The 23,821-nt window shown below is 35.6% G+C and overlaps 1 protein-coding gene across 1 annotated transcript in view; it reads left to right on the forward strand.

The window, feature by feature from the left end:
- MALRD1 (MAM and LDL receptor class A domain containing 1) overlaps window positions 1–23,821 on the forward strand; it is a 673,535-nt gene that overhangs the window by 386,330 nt on the left and 263,384 nt on the right. The window contains exon 30 of the mRNA XM_074000837.1: window positions 18,399–18,582. Within this exon, the coding sequence (XP_073856938.1) occupies window positions 18,399–18,582 (184 nt within the window). The remainder of the gene's footprint in view (window positions 1–18,398; window positions 18,583–23,821) is intronic.

Consider the following 23,821-nt stretch of genomic DNA (forward strand, 5'->3'; position numbering starts at 1 on the left):
TTCCACCATACGAATTTTTTTTTTCTCCTTCAGGAACCAAATGTAGTGTGAAAGACAGTGAAAATCAGCCATCAGCCACTAAGTGGGAAATCATCTTGAGTGTCATGGATTGGGGTTTTAATTAGGTTAGTGAGCCTTTTCTATACAGAGAGTAAGGACCTGGCATGAGTCATTCTGAATATAACTTTGTCAGAACAATGAGCAACATTGGCTATTGTCTGCTATAGACAAGGCTTACTCTTTTTTGTGTTACCTAAGATTGAGAACAATGATAGTATGCCTCAGGAAAATCACCTATATAAATGCAACAATTCACTGTTTAGGGAAAACACCCTTTAGTGAATTTTGAAATGTTTATTTTACATGTGTGCAATTTAGGCATGCAATTTAAACGAATTAAGATTAATTTTTACCTATATCAGACAAAGAATCTGAAATCTAATAGTTGGATAGGGAAGTTTTGAGTCAACTTTTAGCCAGTGGTTACAGTTCCATGAAATGCCTTAATTCATTCAGTCGGAATTAATTGATTAAGTAAATACTTCTTTAGTGCCTTCACAATGCTCTGTTTTAGGTATGGGAGATCCAGAAATGAATGAAGTGGAGAAAGTGCTTGTCCTCATGAATCTTAAATTGTGAAGGGGAAGACAGACAATTAACAAATGTGATTTTGAAAAGAGAAGTGAAAGGTGCTATAAAAAAGCAGGTTGATTCAATATGAATAAGAATGGAGCCCATTTTGAAAGTTCTGAAAAGGCTTCTCCAAAGTGACATTTGAAGAGAAAAAGCCAATCACTAAATATTGCTTTTCTGCAATTCTGATAATTGCATTCCTGATATGTTTTCTCTTTCTCCCCTAAACTTGCAATATCCAAAGACTCTTGTGAACATTTCAAAAAGAAAACTGAATAATTTTGGATGCTTTATAATAAGCACATTTTAAAATTACATTCTTTACATTACATACACACTCAGTATCTGTTATGTAATGCACTTGTAGTACCTCTGCACACATATATGTATATATAGATACAGTTATTCCACTCGCAGTTATTTATTGAACACTTATTATGTGCAAGGCACTGTGTTAGGTACTCCTTATCAGATTTTACCTATCGTTATATTATTTTTATCTAATGAAAGAGACAGATATTTATCAGGTTTTCATACCATGGAAAACTGTATGTAAGTGTAGTAAGTGCTAAGAAGGAGAAGCATATCCTGCTCTCAGAGTGTATGGCAGGGAGGCATGCCTTTGTTGAGGGGATCAATGAAGGCTCCCATGAGGACGTGATTCTGCTGAAATGTGTAGAAATTAAGGAGGTTGAAATGGGGAAAGACAAAGAGTATTTCCTATAAATGTCCTGAGATGGGAGGGATCTTGGGTCATTGGAAGACTCTTTGAAAGGGAGTGTGTGACTGGAGCAGGAGTGAGGAGAAGCATGATAGAAAATGAGGTTCGGCAGAGGGCCTCCGAGCCCTTTAAACACGACAGCCTCTTAGTGCCATATTATGGTATCAATTTCATAGGATCACTTGATAAGTCCAATTTTGGTCAACAGTCATGTCAGATGGCTTACTAGACATGCTTTAGGACTTTGTGAAAATTTTTTAACTCTATTAACTATTTCGAAGATCTAGAGGCAGCTGTCAGATGTTGCTTTATTAACTTCCAATCATGAGCATGGCAGAAAATGACCATTTGAACATGGAGGGAAAAAAAAAATGAACATCTGTGTGGAGAATGGAAAGGCTCAGTGAGAGTCATGCATGGGAACTGTGACCATTCTGTAGACAGACAGGGGGCAAATAATGGTCAGGGTGAGAATGTGGTTTCTATTTCCATGGGAAGACCCTTGAAGGACCAAACACACACACACACACACACACACACACACACACACACACACACACACACACACACACACACAGGGATATTTATATCATATTTATGTGTTTGTGTGAATGAAAGAGACACTAAACTTTCTATCATATATAATATAAATGAGTTTCTGATTCTGTAATTGGAAACCCTGGGAAACAGAGAAAGACTGGTGTGGTAAAAAGGAAAATGATTACTAAATATGGTTTCTACCTCTTCAGCTCCTCTACTTTGATCTGTATAATTTGCATTAAAATGCCTCCTTCGCCTTTGAGTCGCATATTGGCCCAAATCTTTAAAGAAAAGTGTCAGTAAATAAGTATTTCAGATTTAAAGAACACTACTCTAGTAAAGAATGAGAGGATATTCTGTCTGTTTAAAACGATTTTATAAAATGTATGTCTAAAATCACACGTCTACCCAATGTGTATATTGATCTAACCTTCATAATTATTTTCTCAGGGAAGAAAATTTCCTGTAAATGCAAGAGCCACTGATACAGGTATTTCTCCAACAATAAGAGCTGTTTGCAAGATATTTCTGTAGACGAGATTTTATGTAAATTTTAAATAGTCTACATTGATTTCATTTTATTTTTAAAAATTCAAAATACAATTAACATATATATAAACTTTAAACATTACAAAATGCAGTTTAAATATAACTTTTCTATTACTCAATGTTTTTCAAATTTTTAATATTTTAAATGGTTTAAAGAATTATATTTATTGATCTACTAGATTCAGATATTATTCTACATTCAAGCCACTCCTTTCCATTTCTTTAGAGATATTTAAAAATATTTTATTGTAACTATGGAGGATTTTAATATCAGAAAACCATCTATGTAGCTTGAAATATTTTTATGTTCTAGTCTTTTTCTGAGGCAAAAGATAAAACTAGACCTTCATGGCAGTGATTAGGGCCACACATGTATAAAATGATTTTTCTTTTGTTGTTGATTAGATTCAAAATGATTCCTGAATCTTTTTCAATGGTCCTGAATCTTTTTATTTATTATTTGCATGGTCCACCGTAAACATAACTTAAGGTTTGATTGATAAAATACGAAAAAAATTAACAACAAAAGAATTATTGGACATACCAGACACAAAAAGAAAGTTTTACTTAATTAAAACATTGAAAGCTATGCTCTATTATATTAAAAATGAATAAAGGTCAGACAGTTCTTATAGTTATTAATTTTTCTGACTTTGTCACATTCAATTGGATAAATTCTCATTACATGTGGGAATTATACAAAAATATGCATAATTAATTTATAATATATATTTTATTTTATAATAATATCCTATATTATATATAGAGCAGCTTTTTAAAATTTATTTAATTAACTGCCTTATTTTAGAAAAGTTTTAGATTTAAGTAATTCTTGCAAAGATAGTACTTCACATTCATTTTCCCCTGGTATTAACATCTTACATTAGAATGGTACATTTGTCACAATTAATGAACCAATAATGTCCGCTATTAGTAACTGAGTCCATACCTTATGCAGATTACCTTGGTTTTTGACTAATGTCATTTTCTGTTGTAGTACTCAGGTCTTCCTATCCTCCTCTTGGTTATGACAGTTTCCCATTTTTTTTCTTGTTTTTGGTGATCATGACAGTTTTAAGGCATACTGATCAGGTATTTTTTAGAATGTCCATTAACTGGTATTTAATCTGGTGCTTTTTAAAAAATGAATGGATTGGGGTAATATGTTGGAGAATAAGACCACAGAGGTCCCATTGTTATCATATTGTGTCAAGAGTCCGTAGTATCAAAATGCAAGGTCATGGTTGATAGTAACTTTGATCACCAGACTTGATAAAGTTGTCAAGTTCCTTCCCATATCCCCGGAAAGTTGCTGTCCCTTACGCCCTTTTTGTGCGTTTCAGAAGAAATCCACTGTGCACAGCCCACGGTGATGGAGTGAGAAATCATGGTCCACCTCCGTAAGGGTGGAGGATCTATGTAAATCATTTAGAATTCTTTAGCATGGGATGTTTATCTATTCTCCCATTTATTTCTTTATTCAACCGTTTTTTTAAATATTAGTATGGGCTCATTGATACTTATCTTGTAATGTGGGTTATAATTCAATAGCACTCTTTTTGTTTTGTTGCTCAAGTTGTTCCAGTTTGGGCACTGGGAACTCTCAGCACCTGTGTCACTTGTTGTATCCCCATTATTGTGGGAATTTATTTATTTAAGCACTTTCTGACTTTTCAGCCCTACAAGATGTCCTAGGCTCTTGTAGATTGCAAGTCCTAGAATCAGTCTTTTCTCCAAGGATCACTGGTTCTTTTATTGGAGAATAATATTAGAAATGACAACTGAGCACTGTGTTGCTTGGAGAGCCTCTCAGCTGACAGAGCTAAGAGACCTGAGTCTATGTACAGATCCGTGAATATACACATATCTATAAATATTTGTATATGCAATCATCTTTATCTAAATTAATCTAAATACAAGTTTATATTATTTCCAACTACAGTCTATTACCACATGGATCATTCCAGTCTTCTCCATTAGCTTAAATGTAATCTTTCACTCCAACAGCGAGAAACCTGGTTTCTATATAACATTCCATTAAAATGGTTCCATCCCCTAACCATTTAATTAATCATTCAATTTTTGTAGACGTGGATAGTGCTTTCAGAATTGTAGACCTATACCCCTGTAGGAAACAGCTTTAGTAACCAGAGTACAGTGCTTACATGAAGTTCCTTTTCACTTTGGTTTTAAGGACTCCAACTCATTTTCACATTTTCTTAGGTCAATAACTTATTTCCACTCATCCCTCTATGAGGTTGTTTCATACATTTGTAATACATTTGCATTGATTGGTCAGATTCTGCATTTCTTCCTGGCATACTTCAGACTCTTAAATGATCTTTCTAAATGGCTTACTTTTAATGGCATAAAATGGCTTACTTTTAATGGCATAACATGCTGTTAAGTTGTATCAATGAGTTTTGAAAAATGCTTAGTATCTTGAGCTTACCATTACAGTATTATACAGAAAAGTGTCACTGCTCTAAAGAAATCCCCTGTTCCTCACCTATTCAATTATCTTCCTATACTCCTGGACCACTGACAGTCACTGATAGCTTTATCATCTCTATACTTTCGGGTTTTCTAGAATATTATGACAATTGCATTTAGAGGAGTATTTGAGGGGGAATATAATGACTCTTCAAACACTGAAAGTGCAACGAATATTAACAAAACAAATGTGACCTTTTTTTGTAGACAGGATTCTGTAGCAGAAGAAAATGACAAACACCTCAAAAGGACAAGGCCACAATATGGAACTTAAATCTTTGTAGTTAACAGATAAATGATATGATGACTTGGGTATTGGTCCTAAGATCACCTGTTTTGTTTCTTTGTTCTTTGTTTTATTTTGTTTCTTCTTTTTATTTATTTATATTTTCTTTGTTTTTGTTTGTTTGTTCCACTGCTTTGTATATTTAATGTTTCAGTTGAGAGGGCCCTGATACCAATATGATTTTCTTTCCTTGTAAGTAAATTACTTCCAATTTCTGGAAGCTCGTGACATTTTCTCTTAAATTTGGAGTTTAGAAATGTCACCAGGATGTGTTTCAATCTTAACATTTTGAACTATTCTTCAGCCCAGAAATTATCTTTTATTTTATTTTATTTTTGTTATTGTTTCTCCTCAATCTATTTCTCTCTTTCTGGAACTCACATTTGGATCTAGATTTCCTGAATCCATTCACATTGCTTGTCTTTTCACTCACAATATTCACTTTTTTGCATTTTGCTTATTAATAGTATTAATAATAAATATTGTTTGAATATAATATCAACAACTAATGTTATATGCTAATGCTAGCCACTGATAAGTGCTGAGCTTAATTTTAGACCTGGCAGTCTACCTTCAGAGCCTAGAGGCCCGTCATTACAGTGATACATGCTGTATTTTGAGATTACTTCAGTTATTTCAGATCACATATTTGGCTTCTAGAAATTTCAATTCTATTATTGATTTAAGCTTTTTTTCCTGAAATAATTTTGTCTTAATAGACCCAATTCTTTACATCCTCAAATTGCCCCATTCCAAGTCCTTCCTTACAATTTCTGGTAGTTTCTTTTTTGAAAACATGTCTTTCTCTGCTATTAAATATGCCTTGATAGAAGTCCCTGATGTGACTTTTAGATTTTTTATTTAAAATTGTGGTAAAATATATAGAACATGAAATTTACTGTCTTATCCATCATTTAAGTGGTACATTTTAGTAGCTTGCAGTGCACTCACATTGTTGTGCAACCCTCACCACCATCTATTCAAGAGCTCCTTTCATCTTGCAAAACTGAAATTCTGTACCCGTTACACTCTTAACTTTTCTTTCTTCCCTCCCCCAACCCTGGGAAACCACCATTTCACTTTCTGTCTCTATGTTTCTTTTTTTACTTTGGGTGTCTTATATAAGTGGAATCATGGAGTATTTGTCCTTTTGTCATTACTGTGCACTGCATAATAGAAATATAAATATGTCCTCAAATATAAAAATGTCCTCAAAGTACACACATGTTGTAGCATGTGTCAGAATTGGTTTTCTTTTTAAGGCTGAATAATATTCCATTTTATGTATATACCACGTTACATAATGGATTATATACACCATAATCGATTCATTCATGGATGCACAAGTAGATTGCTTCCACATTTTGCTATTGCAAATAATGTTGTTATTAACATGGGCTTACAAATATATCTCTTCAAGTCTCTGCTTTCAATTACTTGCCCAGAAGCATAATTGATGGATCACATAGTAATTCCATTTTTAGTTTTCTATAGAACCTCCATACTGTTTTCTACAGTGACTGTACTATTTTATATTCTTAGCAACGTGCACAAGAGTTCCAATTTTTTCGCCTCTTTACCGACACGTGTTATTTTCTTTTATAGTAGCCATCTCAGTGAGTGTGAAATAGACTTGATGTGCTTTTGATGGTTTACTTTAGTGTTCATACAAGCTATTGGGTTCTCTTGAGTGGTGAGTGACTTTTTTTCTTGTGCCCAGCCGACCCCACAGCTCAGACAGACAAGCCTTCTTTGTTGATTGCAGCATGAATAATGTTCAGTAAAAACACTTTCCACAGGACCTATCCCAGGCTCTTCTGAACTCAATGCCTGTAGCATGGTTACTGTTCATCCAAGATTCACGGGCAACCGATGCTTTTTCTTGAATCCACTGGCTGTTTACTGTCATGGTTATGTGTCTCCATCAAGGAACTAGGAGCATGATGAGGTCATGGATATGTTTACAAAATGCTAATTTCCTCAAAATTCTCACAGATTATATTTGAAAACTACCCATCTGTTGAATTTAAGTTTGTAATTGTTTTTAAAAATTAGAATTTTAATTAATTAAAATTTAATTTAAAAGTTACATAAAACAGCCACTATTATGTTCACTGTTAAACATTGTTCTGAAAGATTAAGGCAATGTACAAATAAAGTTAAAAGAGAGAAGAAGCTGGGCATGGTGGCTCATTCCTGCAATCCCAGCACTTTGGGAGGCCAAAGCAGGAGGAGAGCTTGAGCCGAGGAGTTTAAGACCAGGCTGGGCAACATAGTAAGACCCGGTCTCCTCAAAAAATAAATTTAAAAAATATTCGCCGATTGTGGTGGTGCATCCCTACAGTCCTGAGGGTGGGAGACTGAGGCTGGAGGATCACTTGTGCCTGCGAGGTCAGAGCCTGTAGTGAGCCAGAGTCACACCACTGCACTCCAGGCTGGGAAACAAAACAAGACCCTGTCTCAAAAAAAAGGAGGGAGGGGATAGATATTAGCAAGGAATAAATAAAAGTCATGCACAAGACAGTATAATTAAAAGTCAAAGTATTTAGAGTGCAGTACATTAGCTATATAACTATACTAATTAGCTAAATATATAAAATAGTTTTCTTCCTTTATTTTAATGTATTTAGTGTGTATATATAGATGTAAGTAATAAATATATAATATGTGGACTGTTGTTTTGAATGTTTCATATTTTTCATTTTGTATTTTATATATTTTCTTTTACCATTTTTCCCCCTTCCCCACTCCATTTCCCTTTTACTCCATAGGCAACCTTTCTAATGTATATTCTTTGGTTGTATACATTTTATAATATGTGTGCTATTACTTCGAGTGTGTCAAAATTTACATTTTGTTTATTACATTTTCCCTTTCATTCTATGTCTTAAAGATCCATCTTGGCTTTGATGTATACATCCAGTCAATTGCTTCTCACTGATGCAAAGCAATTCCTGGGGCGTACTCATCACACTTTAGGTGTCCATCCTACCACTGCCTGATTGCCAACAAGTCTGAGCATCTCCTTTTATGCTTGTTGAGCTGTTGTTTCCTGTAAATTGTTTAAAAAGATCTCTTTCACATTTTTCTGTTTTTCTGTCATTTTTGCATTGACTTTGGGGAGAGTTTTTTTAATACTAGTTTTTAGTCCGTAGTCTATTTATATTTCTATTTTTATTATGGTAAGGCTTATTGCTATTCTGTATCATATTTTTTCAAATTTTACATTTTATTTTTGTTCTTATGAAGGTTTTTATCTAAAGCTTAAAACCCATTCTTTTTTTAATTGTTATACTTTAAGTTCTAGAGTACCTGTGCACAACATGCAAGTTTGTTACATATATATACATGTGTCATGTTGGTGTGCTGCACCCATTAACTCGCCATTTATATTAGATATTTCTCCTAATACTATCCCTCCCCTTCCCCCACTCCACAACAGGCCCCAGTGTGTGGTGTTCCTCACCCTGCGTCCAAGTGTTCTCATTGTTCAGTTCCCACCTGTGAGTGAGAACATGCTGTGTTTGGTTTTCTGTCCCTGTGATGGTTTGTTCAGAATGATAGTTTCCAGCTGCATCCATGTCAATACAAAGGACATGAAATCATCCTTTTTTATGGCTGCATAGTATTCCATGGTGTATATGTGCCACATTTTCTTAATCCAGTCTATCACTGATGGACATTTGGGTTGGTTCCAAGTCTTTGCCGTTGTGAATAGTGCCACAGTAAATATACATGTGCATGTGTCTTTGTAGCAGCATGATTTATAATCCTTTGGGTGTATACCCAGTAATGGGATGGCTGGGTCAAATGCTATTTCTAGTTCTAGATCCTTGAGGAATCACCACACTGTCTTCCACAATGGTTGAACTAGTTTACAGTCCCACCAACAGTGTAAAAGTCTTCCTTTTTCTCCACATCCTCTCCAACACCTGTTGTTTCCTGACTTTTTAATGATTGCCATTCTAACTGGTGTGAGATGGTATCTCATTGTGATTTTGATTTGCATTTCTCTGATGGCTAGTGATGATGAGCATTTTTTCATGTGTCTGTTGGCTGCATAAATGTCATCTTTTGAGAAATGTCTGTTCATATCCTTTGCCTACTTTTTGATGGGGTTGTTTGATTTTTTTCTTGTATATTTGTTTAAGTTCTTTGTAGATTCTAGATATTAGCCCTTTGTCAGATGGGAAGATCATAAAAATTTTCTCCCATTCAGTAGGTTGCCTGTTTACTCTGATGGTAGTTTCTTTTGCTGTGCAGAAGCTCTTTAGTTTAATTAGGTCCCATTTGTCAATTTTGGTTTTTGTTGCCATTGCTTTTGGTGTCTTAGTCATGAAGTTCTTGCCCATGCCTGTGTCCTGAATGGTATTGCCTAGGTTTTCTTCTAGGGTTTTTATGGTTTTAGTTCTAATATTTAAGTCTTTAATCCTCCTTGAATTAATTTCTGTATAAGGTGTAAGGAAGGGATCCAGTTTTGGCTTTCTACATATGGTTAGCCAGTTTTCCCAGCACCATTTATTAAATAGGGAATCCTTTCCCCATTTCTTGTTTTTGTCAGGTTTGTCAAAGATCAGATGATTGTAGATGGGTGGTATTATTTCTGAGGACTCTGTTCTGTTCCATTGGTCTGTATCTCTGTTTTGGTACCCGTACCATGCTGTTTTAGTTACTGAAGCCTTGTAGTATAGTTTACAGTCAGGTAGTGTGATGCCTCCAGCTTTGATCTTTTGGCTTAGGATTGTCTTGGCAATCAGGGCTATTTTTTTGTTCCATATGAACTTTAAAATACTTTTTTTCCAATTCTGTGAAGAAAGTCATTGATAGCTTGATGGAAATGGCATTGAATCTATAAATTAACTTGCGCAGTATGGCCATATTTACGATATTGATTCTTCCTATCCATGAGCATGGAATGTTCTTCCATTTGTTTGTGTCCTCTTTTATTTCACTGAGCAGTGGTTTGTAGTTCTCCTTGAAGAGGTTCTTCACATCCCTTACAAGTTGGATTCTTAGATATTTTAACTCTCTTAGAAGCAGTTGTGAATGGGAGTTCATTCATGATTTGACTCTGTTTTTCTGTTATTGGTATATAAGAATGCTTGTGATTTCTGCACATTGATTTGTATCCTAAGACTTTGCTGAAGTTGCTTTATCAGCTTAAGGAGATTTGGAGCTGAGATGATGGGGTTTTCTAAATATACAGTCATGTTCTCTGCAAAGAGGGACAATTTGACTTCCTCTTTTCCTAATTGAATACCATTTATTTCTTACTCCTGCCTGATTGCCCTGGCCAGAACTTCCAACACTGTGTTGAATCTGAGTAGTGAGAGAGGGCATCCCTGTGTTGTGCCAGTTTTCAAAGGGAATGCTTCTAGTTTTTGCCCATTCAGTATGATATTGGCTGTGGGTTTGTCATAAATAGCTCTTATTATTTTGAGATACATCCCATCAGTACCTAGTTTATTGAGAGTTTTCAGCATGTAGGGCTGTTGAATTTTGTTGAAGGCCTTTTGTGCATCTATTGGGATAATCATGTGGTTTTCTTCTTTGGTTCTGTTTATATGATGGATTATGTTTGTTGATTTGCATATGTTGAACCAGCCTTGCATCCCAGGGATGAAGCCAACTTGATTGTGTTGGATAAGCTTTTTGATGTGCTGCTGGATTTGGTTAGCCGGTATTTTATTGAGGATTTTTGCATTGATGTTCATCAGGGATATTGGTCTAAAATTCTCTTCTTCTTGTGTCTCCACCACGCTTTGGTATCAGGATGATGCTGGCCTCATAAAATGAGTTAGGGAGGATTCCCTCTTTTTCTGTTGATTGGAATAGTTTCAGATGGAATGGTACCAGCTCCTGTTTTTACCTCTGGTAGAATTCGGCTGTGAATCCTTCTGGTCCTGGACTTCTTTTGGTTGGTAGGCTATTAATTATTGCCTCAATTTCAGACCCTGTTATTGGTCTATTCAGGGATTCAACTTCTTCCTGGTTGAGTCTTGGGAGAGTGTATGTGTCCAGGAATTTATCCATTTCTTCTAGGTTTTCTAGTTTGTGTAGAGGTGTTCATAGTATCACCTGATGGTAGTTTGTATTTTGTGGAATCACTGGTGATATCCCTTTTGTCATTTTTTATTGTGTCTATTTGATTCTTCTCTCTTTTCTTCTTTATTAGTCTTGCTAGCAGTCTATCAATTTTGTTGATCTTTTCAGAAAACCAGCGTCTGGATTCATTGATTTTTTTTGGAGGGTTTTTTGTGTCTCTATCTCCTTCAGTTCTGCTCTGATCTTAGTTATTTCTTGCCTTCTGCCAGCTTTTGAATGTGTTTGCTCTTGCTTCTCTAGTTCTTTTAATTGTGATGTTAGGGTGTCAATTTTAGATCTTTTCTGCTTTCTGTTGCGGGCATTTAGTGCTATAAATTTCCCCCTATACACTGCTTTAATTGTGTCCCAGAGGTTCTGGTATGTTGTATCTTTGTTCTCATTGGTTTCAAAGAACATCTTTATTTCTGCCTTCATGTTATGTACCCAGTAGTCATTTAGGAGCAGGTTTTTCAGTTTCCATGTAGTTTGACAGTTTTGAGTGAGTTTCTTAATCCTGAGTTCTAATTTGATTGCACTGTGGTTTGAGAGACAATTGTCATAATTTCTGTTCTTTTACATTTGCTGAGGAGTGCTTTACTTCCAACTATGTGGTCAATTTTGGAATAAGTGTGATGTGGTGCTGATAAGAATGTATATTCTGTTGATTTGGGGTGGAGAGTTCTGTAGATGTCTATTAGGTCTGCTTGGTGCAGAGTTGAGTTCAGTTCTTGAATATCTTTGTTAACTTTCTGCCTTGTTGATCTGTCTAATGTTGAACAGTGGTGTGTTAAAGTCTCCCATTATTACTTTGTGGTAGTCTAAGTTTCTTTGTAGGTCTCTAAGGACTTGTTTTATGAATCTGGGTGCTCCTGTATTGGGTGCATGTATATTTAGGATAGTTAGCTCTTCTTGTTTTATTGATCCCTTTACCATTATGTAATAGCCTTCTTTGTCTCTTTTGATCTTTGTTGGTTTAAAGTCTGTTTTATCAGAGACTAGGATTGCAACCCCTGCTTTTTTTGTTTTCCATTTGCTTGGTAGATGTTCCTCCATCTCTTTATTTTGAGCCTATGTGTGTCTCTGCACGTGAGATGGGTCTCCTGAATACAGCACACTGATGGGTCTTGACTCTTTATCCAATTTTTCAGTCTGTGTCTTTTAATTGGACCATTTAGCCCATTTACACTTAAGGTTAATATTGTTATGTGTGAATTTGATCCTGTCATTATGATGTTAGCTGGTTATTTTGCTCATTAGTTGATGCAGTTTCTTCCTAGCATCGATGGTCTTTACAATTTGGCATGTTTTTGCAGTGGCTGGTACTGGTTGTTCCTTTCCATGTTTAGTGCTTCCTTCAGGAGCTCTTGTAAGGCACGTCTGGTGGTGACAAAATCTCTCAGTATTTGCTTGTCTGTAAAGGATTTTACTTCTCTTTCACTTATGCAGCTTAGTTTGGCTGGATTTGAAATTCTGGATTGAAAAATCTTTTCTTTAAGAATGTTGAATATTGGCCCCCACTCTCTTCTGGCTTGTAGAGTTTCTGCCGAGAGATCCACTGTTAGTCTGGTGGGCTTCCCTTTGTGGGTAACCGGAATTTTTTCTCTGACTGTCCTTAATATTTTTTTCCTTCATTTCAACTTTGGTGAATCTGACAATTACGTGTCTTAGAGTTGCTCTTCTTGAGGAGTATCTTTGTGGCATTCTCTGTATTTCTTGAATTTGAATGTTGGCCTGCCTTGCTAGATTGGTGAAATTCTCCTGGATAATATCCTGAAGTGTTTTCCAACTTGGTTCCATTCTCCCTGTCACTTTCAGATACACCAATCAAAGTAGATTTGGTCTTTTCACATAGTCCCATGTTTCTTGGAGGCTTTGTTCATTTATTTTACTCTTTTTTCTCTAAACTTCTCTTCTCACTTCATTTTATTCATTTGATCTTCAATCACCGATACCCTTTCTTCCATCAGGTTATTTAAGGTCTTCTCTAGGCTGTTTATTGTAGTTAGCCATTTGTCTCATCTTTTTTTCAAGGTTTTTAGCTTCTTTGAGATGCGTTTGAACATCCTCTTTTAGCTCGGAGAAGTTTGTTATTACCAATCATCTGAAACCTACTTCTGTCAACTTGTCAAAGTCATTCTCCATCTAGCTTTGTTCCATTGCTGGCAAGGAGCTGCATTCCTTTGGAGGAGAAGAGGTGTTCTGATTTTTAGAATTTTCAGCTTTTCTGCTCTGGTTTCTCCCCATCTTTGTGCTTTTATCTACCTTTGGTCTTTGATGATGGTGATGTACAGATGGGGTTTTGGTGTGGATGTCCTTTCTGTTTGTTAGTTTTCCTTCTAACAGTCAGCACCTTCAGCTGCAGATCTGTTGGAGTTTCCTGGAAGTCCACTCCAGACCCTGTTTGCCTGGTTATCACCAGCAGAGGCTGCAGAACAGCAAATATTGCTGCCTGATCCTTCCTCTGGAAGCTTCATCTCAGAAGGGCACCCAGCTGTATGAGGTGTCAGTCAGCCCCTACTGGGAGGTATCTCTCTGTTAGGCTACTCGGGGGTCAGGGACCCACTTGAGGAGGCAGGCTGTCTGTTCTCAGATCTCCAATTCTATGCTGGGAGAATCACTACTCTCTTCAAATCTGTCAGACAGGGACGTTTAAGTCTGCAGAAGTTTCTCCTGCCTTTTGTTCAGCTATGCCGTGCCCCAAGAGGTGGAGTCTACAGAAGCAGGCAGGCCTCCTTGAGCTGCAGTGGGCTCCACCCAGTTCCAGCTTCCCAGCCATTTTGTTTACCTACTCAAGGTTCAGCAGTGGCAGGCGCCCCTCCCCCAGCCTTGCTGCTGCCTTATAGTTGATCTCAGACTGCTGTGGTAGCAGTGAGCGAGGCTCCATGGGCATAGGATCCTCCGAGCCAGGCGTGGGATATAATCTCCTGGTGTGCCATTTGCTGAGACTGTTGGAAATGCGTGGATTAGGGTGGGAGTGTCGCAGTTTGGCTAGGAAAGGGAATTCCCCGAACCCTTGCACTTCCTGGATGAGGCGATGCCCCGCCCTGCTTTGGCTCACACTCTGTGGGCTGCACTCACTGTCCAACAAGCCCCAGTGAGATCAACCCGGTACCTCAGTTGGAAGTGTAGGAAAAAAATTCTTGTATTTATTTACCTTTATTAAATAGTGAAAACTCTAGAAACAGATTCAGAGTATGATAAAGATGTCAGTTGGAAAAAAAAAAGAGATATTATTTAAATGGTTTAGAAAAAATGGATAGTTATTTGGGAAAAATTTGTATATTCCCTTCAAACATGTGAAATGGAACTTCCAAGTAGATCTGTCTATTAATGTTTGTAAAATTTGAAGTGGTTCGATCTTTTTAGTGTTTCTTATTGCCTTACTTTGCACAGCCCAAGAAAGAAAGACTGGTGTAAAGTATGAAGACAAACACACTATAAAATAAATATGCAATATCTGAGATAAATGTCCATGTGCATAAGTGTGAGGAATCAATTCAAAATTTGGAAAAAGGTTAAATTAGAAGAAGAAAGTAATTCTTCAATATCTCTAACCATTTTTGTATTAATGTCTATTTTTTATTATTAATGTGGTTAATCACTTTTCATAGGCTTATTTCCTCTGGGTATTGAGATTAAAATCTACATAAATGCAAGAGAGAAGTCCTTTGGCAGAGGCAAAGTTACGAGTTGGGAGTGAGAGATTTTTCACTTTCACAATTTAAAACGAATTTAAATCAGGATATTAAGTAAATAGGTGAAGTAACGACATACGTGGAATAAAATTTGGGAACTGACTACATAATCACTTTTTAAAAAGTTTGTCTGTTAGTAATACAGACACAGAGAGAGAGAGAGAGAGAGAGCACGTGCAAGCGTGAGTGCTTTTATAGTAGTTTTTTTTTTAATGACTCTTTTTCCTGTGTTAAATTATTACATCTCCAAGATAGGCTCCCTGTCTTTTCACGTTTTTGTGCCTGGCATCTAACTTAGTACCTGGCACTGTGTGAGCATAGAAAGTTTGCTGAATAAAGGAATGAATGAATGAATGAATGAATGGATAAGGAAATAAATCTCCATTGCACATTAGGATGAATATTTTTGTTAATTGTAGGGATAACATTTGATGTTATGAAACAACAGCTAATGTATTAGAATGATGTCTTGTAATACATCATCATTAGGTTGATCCATGGTTGGTTTGCAAAATAATTTACCCTCATTTTTTTTCTAACACATAAAATGACAGTGAATACATTATTTGTCTCTTTGTTTTTACTAGAAGACCAGTTGTAAGATTTAAGGAATGATTCACCTTTTTTGATTAGTGTGATCATATGCTCTTCTTTGATGGTATTTGTTGAAAATTCTTTGGGGATTTGGCATAGCTAATGAGTGGCTTTATAAACTGCATAGGCAGATAAAAAGGAAAAGTTAGTAAAGTGAATTAAGTCTGTAAATCAAGACAGGCTTTTATCAATATCCAACCTCTAATATTGCTAGAAGTCAGACAGACCACCCTTTCCTTTAATTTTTAATTTAACTAACCATCCCTTTGATTTCAAATCACTAAGACATCACTGAGAGTCAAAGACTAACCTTGAGAAGGATTTATCTTCTTTAGTCATCAAAAAGATATGAAATTCCATTAATTTTGTGTGAATTTTCCACCCTTTTCAGTACAGAAGTTACATGAATCTGTAGGTGTCAGATTTGTAGTTGTTTTGTTAAGGATGTTAATGATCTATCTATAAACTGTTAGTTGTTTTGCAAAGTTAATTTTAGATTAACTGATGCATAGTTGTGCTTTCTGTAACCATGCAAAGGAAGAACCACTTGATCCAACATCTTCGTCTACCTCAGCAGAACAAGGCATCAGACATATTTATTAGCATTAGTTCCCTGAAAACATGAAGTTATGAATGTCTAGCTCCTTGGTATACCCTCTTCAGACATTCCTTTTCGTTTTTTCCTCTTTGGCTTTTATTTTTTAGATTATCTGTAAATTACACATTTCATACCTGTATGCTATAAATCTATTGGAACATTTTGCTTCACTTCTGTATGCCATTTCCCTAAATCTTCTCCTCTAGTCTACTGTTTTGATTACAAGCTTCAGAGACAAAGTTTTTCTTGTGAATCATCATGAAAATGCTGTGACCCAGGACCAAGGAATATTAATTGGGAACTAACCATAAACGGAATACTGTGTATATATGTATATTTTTTTCTTTGCCAAATATCCATCATTATGATTTGTTAAATCATCTAGTTCCCAGAAAGGGCTAGACCTAGAATACCAAAGAACAGTGTATACAATCTAAGCCTTGCCCTGTGCTCAACTGGTTAATATGCTGTTTTAGTGAAGTTGTCATTTTTGCTTGGTCATTGGGCTTATATGTCATTTTATGTCATGTTACATTATACTGGGTCAGTTCACATATTAGAATATTGTATTACTAGTTAACCAACCTCAGATATTGATGTTTATGTAAGATTTTTAGAAAATAAATTTGTTCTTTTCAATTAAAAAAATTTATGTGAAAACAATTATAGTTGTTACTTATATAATAATTACATTATAACAGAATTTATGAAAATCAAAATAATATGTAATATAATTTTTGAAATCTTATTGCTGTTAAAATTATCACTTTTCCTCCACTCTCAATTCACTTCATACATCCTTTATTACATCCATCAGGGATAAGTGATTTCTCCAACATATTTCTCCTTTTCTCTTTTCCTGTGTCAGTGATTTAAGCTTTCTGAAGAAGGTACAACTTGAATAATTAAAAAATATGAATAGAAGTTTGGATAGCTAGTGACATCTGAAACTGTAAACCCAGGGCCTCAGTAAACTGTTCAGATTTTATCAAATATCCATAATTTCATGTAAATGCAAGGAAAGGTAGATTTTACTGAGTAGGGCAATTTATTTTATTTTATTTTATTTTATTTTATTTTATTTATTTTTTGAGACAGAGTCTCACTGTGTTGCCAGGCTGGAGTGCAGTGGTGCGATCTCAGCTCACTGCAACCTCTGCCTCCCAGGTTCAAGCGATTCTCCTGCTTCAACCTCCTAAGTAGCTGGGACTACTGGCACACACCACCACACACTGCTAATGTTGTATTTTTAGTAGAAATGGGGTTTCACCATGTTGGCCAGGATGGTCTCAATTTCTTGACCTCATGATCCGAGTAGAGCAATTTATAATAATGATGTCTCTAAAAGTTCCAAAATAAATGTATTGCTAATTCTGCTAGTTTTTCTTTTGGGAAGTACTTTAGTAGATTAATATGCCTCTGTTTGGATGAGATAAACTATGTCTTAGTTATTATCAGAGATATGTTAAAGTCAAATAAAATATAGATTAAAATATCTAAAAAATTTTTTTGAGGGAAGCAAGAGTTGCAATTTGGGGCATATACACAGACAAGGTGGTCTTCAGTATATCTGAAGAACAAAGAGAAGATTGGAGGTTTTGTAAAGGAGTAATGTAAAAATAACTATTTGGTACTATGCTTAGTACTTGATCAACAAAATAATCTGTACGTCCAACCTCCATGACACGAGTTTGCCGGTATAACAAACATGCACACGTACCCCTGAACCTAAAATAAAAGTTTTTTAGGAAAAAAAAAAAAGAGAGAGAAATGTTCCATATTGTTGTGAAAGAAAGTTCATTGGCACTGGTAAAGTTATGCAGAGCTGGCAAGCTCTAACTGGTGCATGATGGGTAAAACTAGTTTTAGAGTCTCAGCAGATTCTTTCAGTATCTGTCAGATACAACTAATTTCAGGTTACAACTGTCAGTTTCAGGAGCCGGGTTTGCAGAGAATTTTATTTTTGGAGCAGTGTTACATGCCCTGAGTGCTTTCCACGACCCCTGACCTCTTGACTCTGTTTGACTTGGGTTTGACAAGAATGACTCAGTTCGTAAGATCAACTTTCACAGGTTCAGTGCTTCTTTGTTGTTTCAGTTTTTATTGGTCAGATGCTTCTGAGCTAAATAACTGGGTTTTGCCCCACACTGTGTCATCTTCTTTCATGTTTGATTATTTCCCTCATACAAACTTCTTTACTTTCAGACAGAGAAAGGACTATCAAAAGTATGGCAAGAAAGTAAGCAGAACCCTGGTAATCATTGGCAAAAGGCCAACATCCTGCTAGGAAAGTTAAGGAATTTTGAAGTCATATTTCAAGGTATCAGAACAAGAGATCTGGGAGGAGGAGCTGCAATTGATGATATTGAATTTAAAAACTGCACAACTGGTAAGTTTCCAGAAAGCACTTCCATTTTGAAGCACATTTATAATCTTAACCATTTTATCTTTGTTGCACATGTTTAAAATGCTTTACTGTTTTGTATTTTGTACACATACAAAAATCAATTGAAAGGTATAATTTTATAATTGTGAACTTAAAACTCTGTGTTAAGAGATAATACCTGTCTTAGTCTGTTTGGGCTGCTATTACAAAATGCCATAAGCTGGGTAGCATATAAACAACAGAATTTTTTTCCTTGTGGTTCTGGAGGCTGGGAAGGCCAAGATCAAGACAGGCAGATTTGGTATGTGGTGAAGCCTCATTTCTTGGTTAATAGATGGCACCTTCTTGCTGTGTCTTCACTTGGTGGAGTCCAAGTGGAGCCCTTATAAAATGAGCTCCCTTGGGCCTATGTTATAAAGGCACTAATCCCATTCATGAGGACTCTGCCCCCATGACATAGTCATCTTCCTGAAGACCCCATCTCTAGACACTGTCACCTTTGGGTTTAGGATTTCCACATATGAATGAAGGGAGGAGAATAAACAGTCAGACCATAGCAATATCTTCTTCATCATTCAATTGCACGAGTGACTCCCCACTTCCTTCCATACTATCCACTTTCTAACAAGAATAATTTTTCCCTTCTGTATTTGTTTTTAACACAATTTTAAATGTGAGCCTAATATTTACATGTATTTACCTAATTTAAACTAATTATAAATGAACCAGTAAAAACGGGTTAGAAATCTGGTAGTTAGTGCTTCTATAAGAAATAAATTCAATCAGGCAAAATTCGAGCAGAAATTGAGCTGAGAGCTGTACTTGGGAGATTTAAAGATGCTACTCCAGCCTGTGAACAGTAACTTGAAAAAAAGTACTTCCATTTATCATGTTTCTAAATGAAAAGTATAACTACACTTAGATTCTCTTTACAAAACTACCCAGAAAATGTCAAAAATAATTATAAATACATTTGTACAATTTCACAGTTTTCAAAGTTCTTCCAGAGGAATTATTCCATTTGGTTTCCAAAATAATCCTGTGTGAGATATACCGCCAAGGAAATACATGCCTTCTGTGGTTTTCTATACTGATTCACTTGGCAGCAAGCCTCTGCGACTAAAAGAGCTAAACCTGAATGCTATTTAATTTTATTGTTGCTCTCATATTAAAATATTTCACTGAGGCAGTTCAAAAAATGTGACTTTGGTTTTTTCGTAGTGTTACAGCATCTGCTCTTTTTATGAGCAGTTCTGTTTCAAAAGATTCTGCTTAGAAATACATTCTTTTAACTTTTATATCCCTCTCCTCCAACCTATGTTTCTAGAAAAGGTGGTTGTTACTCAGTTATCTTATGTTACATAAAATCAGAAATTATGTGTTTCAGACCATTTAAGGAGCATATAGCTCCAGGTGTCTGTGTCATGCAAGTGACAGGATTTGGGCTTGAAGATGCTGGGGAGAGGGTGTCTTGATGAAAGAAGTTGAGGTTTTGCACATATATTCGTGTAAAGGGAATCTTAGACATGAGAATATGCTTCTTGAACTCTCTCCTAGTAACTTTCCAAGTAATATGTTGAAATTCTATTATGGTTAGTAACTCAATCTAGAAATGATTTTGGCCACTCGAAAAGGAAAAATTCTTCAAAATTTTCTCTGAGATTTTAGAAAGGAAGAAGCTTTATTCAATAAGAGAAATTCCTTTCCTCTCAAGGGAAGCAGAATGATTCCTAGATGGGTTGATTCAGGACAGAAGGAAACTGAGAGTTATTATTCTGGCTTTGCCAGTTTCATGTAGAAGTTTGCACTCTTTCTTCCCCTTTTTGTTATAGAGTTCTGTGAGAATTTACATGATTACAATTAATTTTGTTCAATTGAAGCCAACACTTGGCTAAGTTATACTTTAATATTGTATATTTAGTGACCAATTGCTTTTAGGCCTATAGTTCTTTCTTTGTCATCAAGTAAAGAGGCATCATGTTTTCAGTTATAGTTGAATATGGTCTATTGCACATTTAATACATATTCAGAAAAAGTAGCCACTGGTTTTTAACAGCCCAGCCAGCTACAATTAACAAGGATTTTCAAATTGTTTTTCAGTAAAAATAGAAAACATGAAAAAATTATGAGAAAGTTTGGAAGACTGTGAATGGAACTCAATGACATTCTTTTTAATCATCTTAGTTTTTAGCTTTATGCCAGTGAAATATCAGGGCTGTGTAATGTGGATGATCAGAAGGAGCTTAGAGTCTAAGTTACACTAAGTTGCTTTCTGTAGTTGCCACTTTAGAAGATGAGAATGGTATTTAGCCAAACACTTCAAAGTCAGAAAGGCATTTTATCATAGGGTTTAAGAACGAGGAGCCTCGAGTCAAACTATGTGGGCATGGCATTTGGCTGTGTCATCTGGCTCAGGTAAGTTTCTTCATTTTGCTTTGCATCAATTTCCTCACCAATAAAATTGAGAAGATGAAAATAGTATTTTCATCAATGGTTTACATAAATATTAAATATGTTAATATATGTGAAGTTCTTTGAATAGTCTTGGTACATAGCAAAATTAATGTTACATTTTATTATTACAGTGATCATCATTACTACTAACATGCCATATTCTAAAATGGTGCTTTATTGTCCTGTGTTAGGAAACCAACTTCAAATCGTAAACTACCAGGTCACCACACAATTGATCATGAAGTTGTTGATGTTATGCATTTGAAATAAATAACTTAAAAAATCAGTGAATGTTTATTTCTGTCACATTCTAATCACAAAAAATTCACACATATTGTATGCTACCATTTATATGAAATGTACAGAATAGACAAATGTATAGAGACAGAGAGGAGGTATGAGGGTATGAGGGAATGAGGAGAGGGGAATGGCTGCTAACTGATACTGGAATTCTTCATGGAGTGATAAAAATATTCTAATGTTGTTTATAGTGATCAATGCACAACTTCATAAACATATTAGAACCATTAAATGTCATATGGCTAAACTTAATGGCATGTAAATTATAAATCAATAAAACTTTTTAAATGAAAGGAACGACCCACCTGGGCAACACAGCAAAACTGCCATTTCTATAAAAATTTTAGGCCAGGTACTTGGGAGGCTGAGGCAGCTGGATTATTTAAGACCAGGAGTTCGAGACCAGCCTGGCCAACATGATGAAACTCCAACTCTACTAAAAATAGAAAAATGAACTGGGCGTGGTGGCACATGCTTGTAAACCCAGCTACTCAGCAGGCTGAGGCATGAGAATTGCTGGAACCAGGGAGACAGAAGTTTTCAGTGAGCCGAGATCGTGCCACTGCATTCCAACTAGGGTGATGGGGCAAGACTCTGTCAGAAAACAAAAAACAAAACAAAACAAAAACTACAAAAAAACAATAGAAAATTAAAACATAAGCCAGGCATCGTGGCTTGCACCTGTAGTCCCCAGCTACTCAGGAGGCTGAGGCAGGAGAGTTGCAGCAGGCTGAGCCCAGGAGTTGGAGGTTTCAGTGAGCCATGATCATGCCACTGCACTCCAGGCTAGGTAACAGAGTCAGACCCTGTCTCAAAGAAAAAAGATCAAGAATTCTGGAAAGATGGTGATAGTAGTGCCATAACAGTTTTTGGATTTTCCCAAGTCCTCACACAAAACGATCAGAGAACCTAATTGGCGAAGTCAGCAAGTCATGAAAAACATATACAACAAAATTAAATGAAAATACAGCTCTACAAAATCCAAAATACAAACTAATAGGACAAACCACAAACAGTGACAAGACTTGTGTATTATTTATTTCTATAAGGGGGAAGGCAGGAAAATCACAAAAGAGTCAACAGATACTGGAAAACACAGCGAGGTTTGAGAATGGCAACTAACAGTGGACAGGTTTTCTGACTTGGAGAACTGAATGGGTCCAAGGTATCTGTGATGAGGTCTGTGGGGCTGGAACAATTTGAACTCTCAAAATTGATCCAACAGGATTCCCTTGTATAAAAGCAGCCCACATTAAAAAACCAAACAATTAAAAAACAAAGATGCCAATAAAAACGCTCCCAGGAGTGGAATCAAATTGAACAGTCTAGGGACAGTTGAAGATGAGAAAAGATTCGCTTCAAAGTGTGGGAGAACATTAGCCAGGAAATGTAAACATAAAGGAACATTAAAGAACTTTAGTCAGGAAATGTCAAAAAGCAATCACCATATTTTTATGGATATATATAGATTTTATAGACTTATATACTCTTTTCAGATTTTGACCCTACTCATATGAATTTAATGATATTCTTTTAGAGCCTCAGGTTCCTTATCCACAAAACAACAGGATCGTGATAGGAATGTCTGTGATTTCCCTGCAATTACCTGATATAAGTCTGGAATTTATGCATATGTTTTTAAATTTCAGAATCATTGAGAGCAAATTTAAATTGGTTGTGAGTAGAAATGAGGAAAGATAGATTATACATACTGTATATATATATGATGCATATAAATCATATATATAAAAAATGGCATATACAAATATTCTTAGACTTATGATGGTGTTATATATGGATAAACCCATATAAGTTAAAAATGCATTCCATACCCAATAAACCCGTTATGAAGTCAAAAAATTTTAAGTCAAACCATTATAAATGCGGATGGATTTATGGTGAGGTTACGTCCTGATAAACCCATCGTAAAGCTGAAGAATTATAAATCAAACCATTGTAAATTGAGGACTGTCATGCACACATACACACAGACACACATACACATTATACGTACCATAATGTGTATGGTACATATTTGGTAGTTATCTACGTGCAAATAGGAAAGCTATTTAAGTTTCATATTTCTTTCTTTCTATTCAAAAACTTACAATTCAATTTATTAGATAATATTTAGAAAATAGCCAACATAAAGCTAGATATATTCTTTTTTATTTCTTTGCATTCTGAATACATTGTGGTGCTATCTTCAACTTATTATCAAATGTATTTTTCTAAAAAGAAAAATAAAGCAAAATAATGGCATATTCTGTAGTCCGTCCAGGAACACAGTAAGAAGCCTCTCTCCTTTTCGGACAAGTTAATAAGGAAGCAAGTAGCTTATTCATATAAAAATAAGTGACAGTTTATAAATTTGATGTCCCTCCTTTTTATTCAAGTTGGTTTAAAGATGATTTGTACAGAAATCTTATAAAATGCAGCAACCATTCCACAGAACAGAGAAGTAGGAAGACAATTCATATTGAAAAGA

This window comes from Macaca fascicularis, chromosome 9 (assembly GCF_037993035.2).
Source record: "Macaca fascicularis isolate 582-1 chromosome 9, T2T-MFA8v1.1".
NCBI lineage: Eukaryota > Metazoa > Chordata > Mammalia > Primates > Cercopithecidae > Macaca > Macaca fascicularis.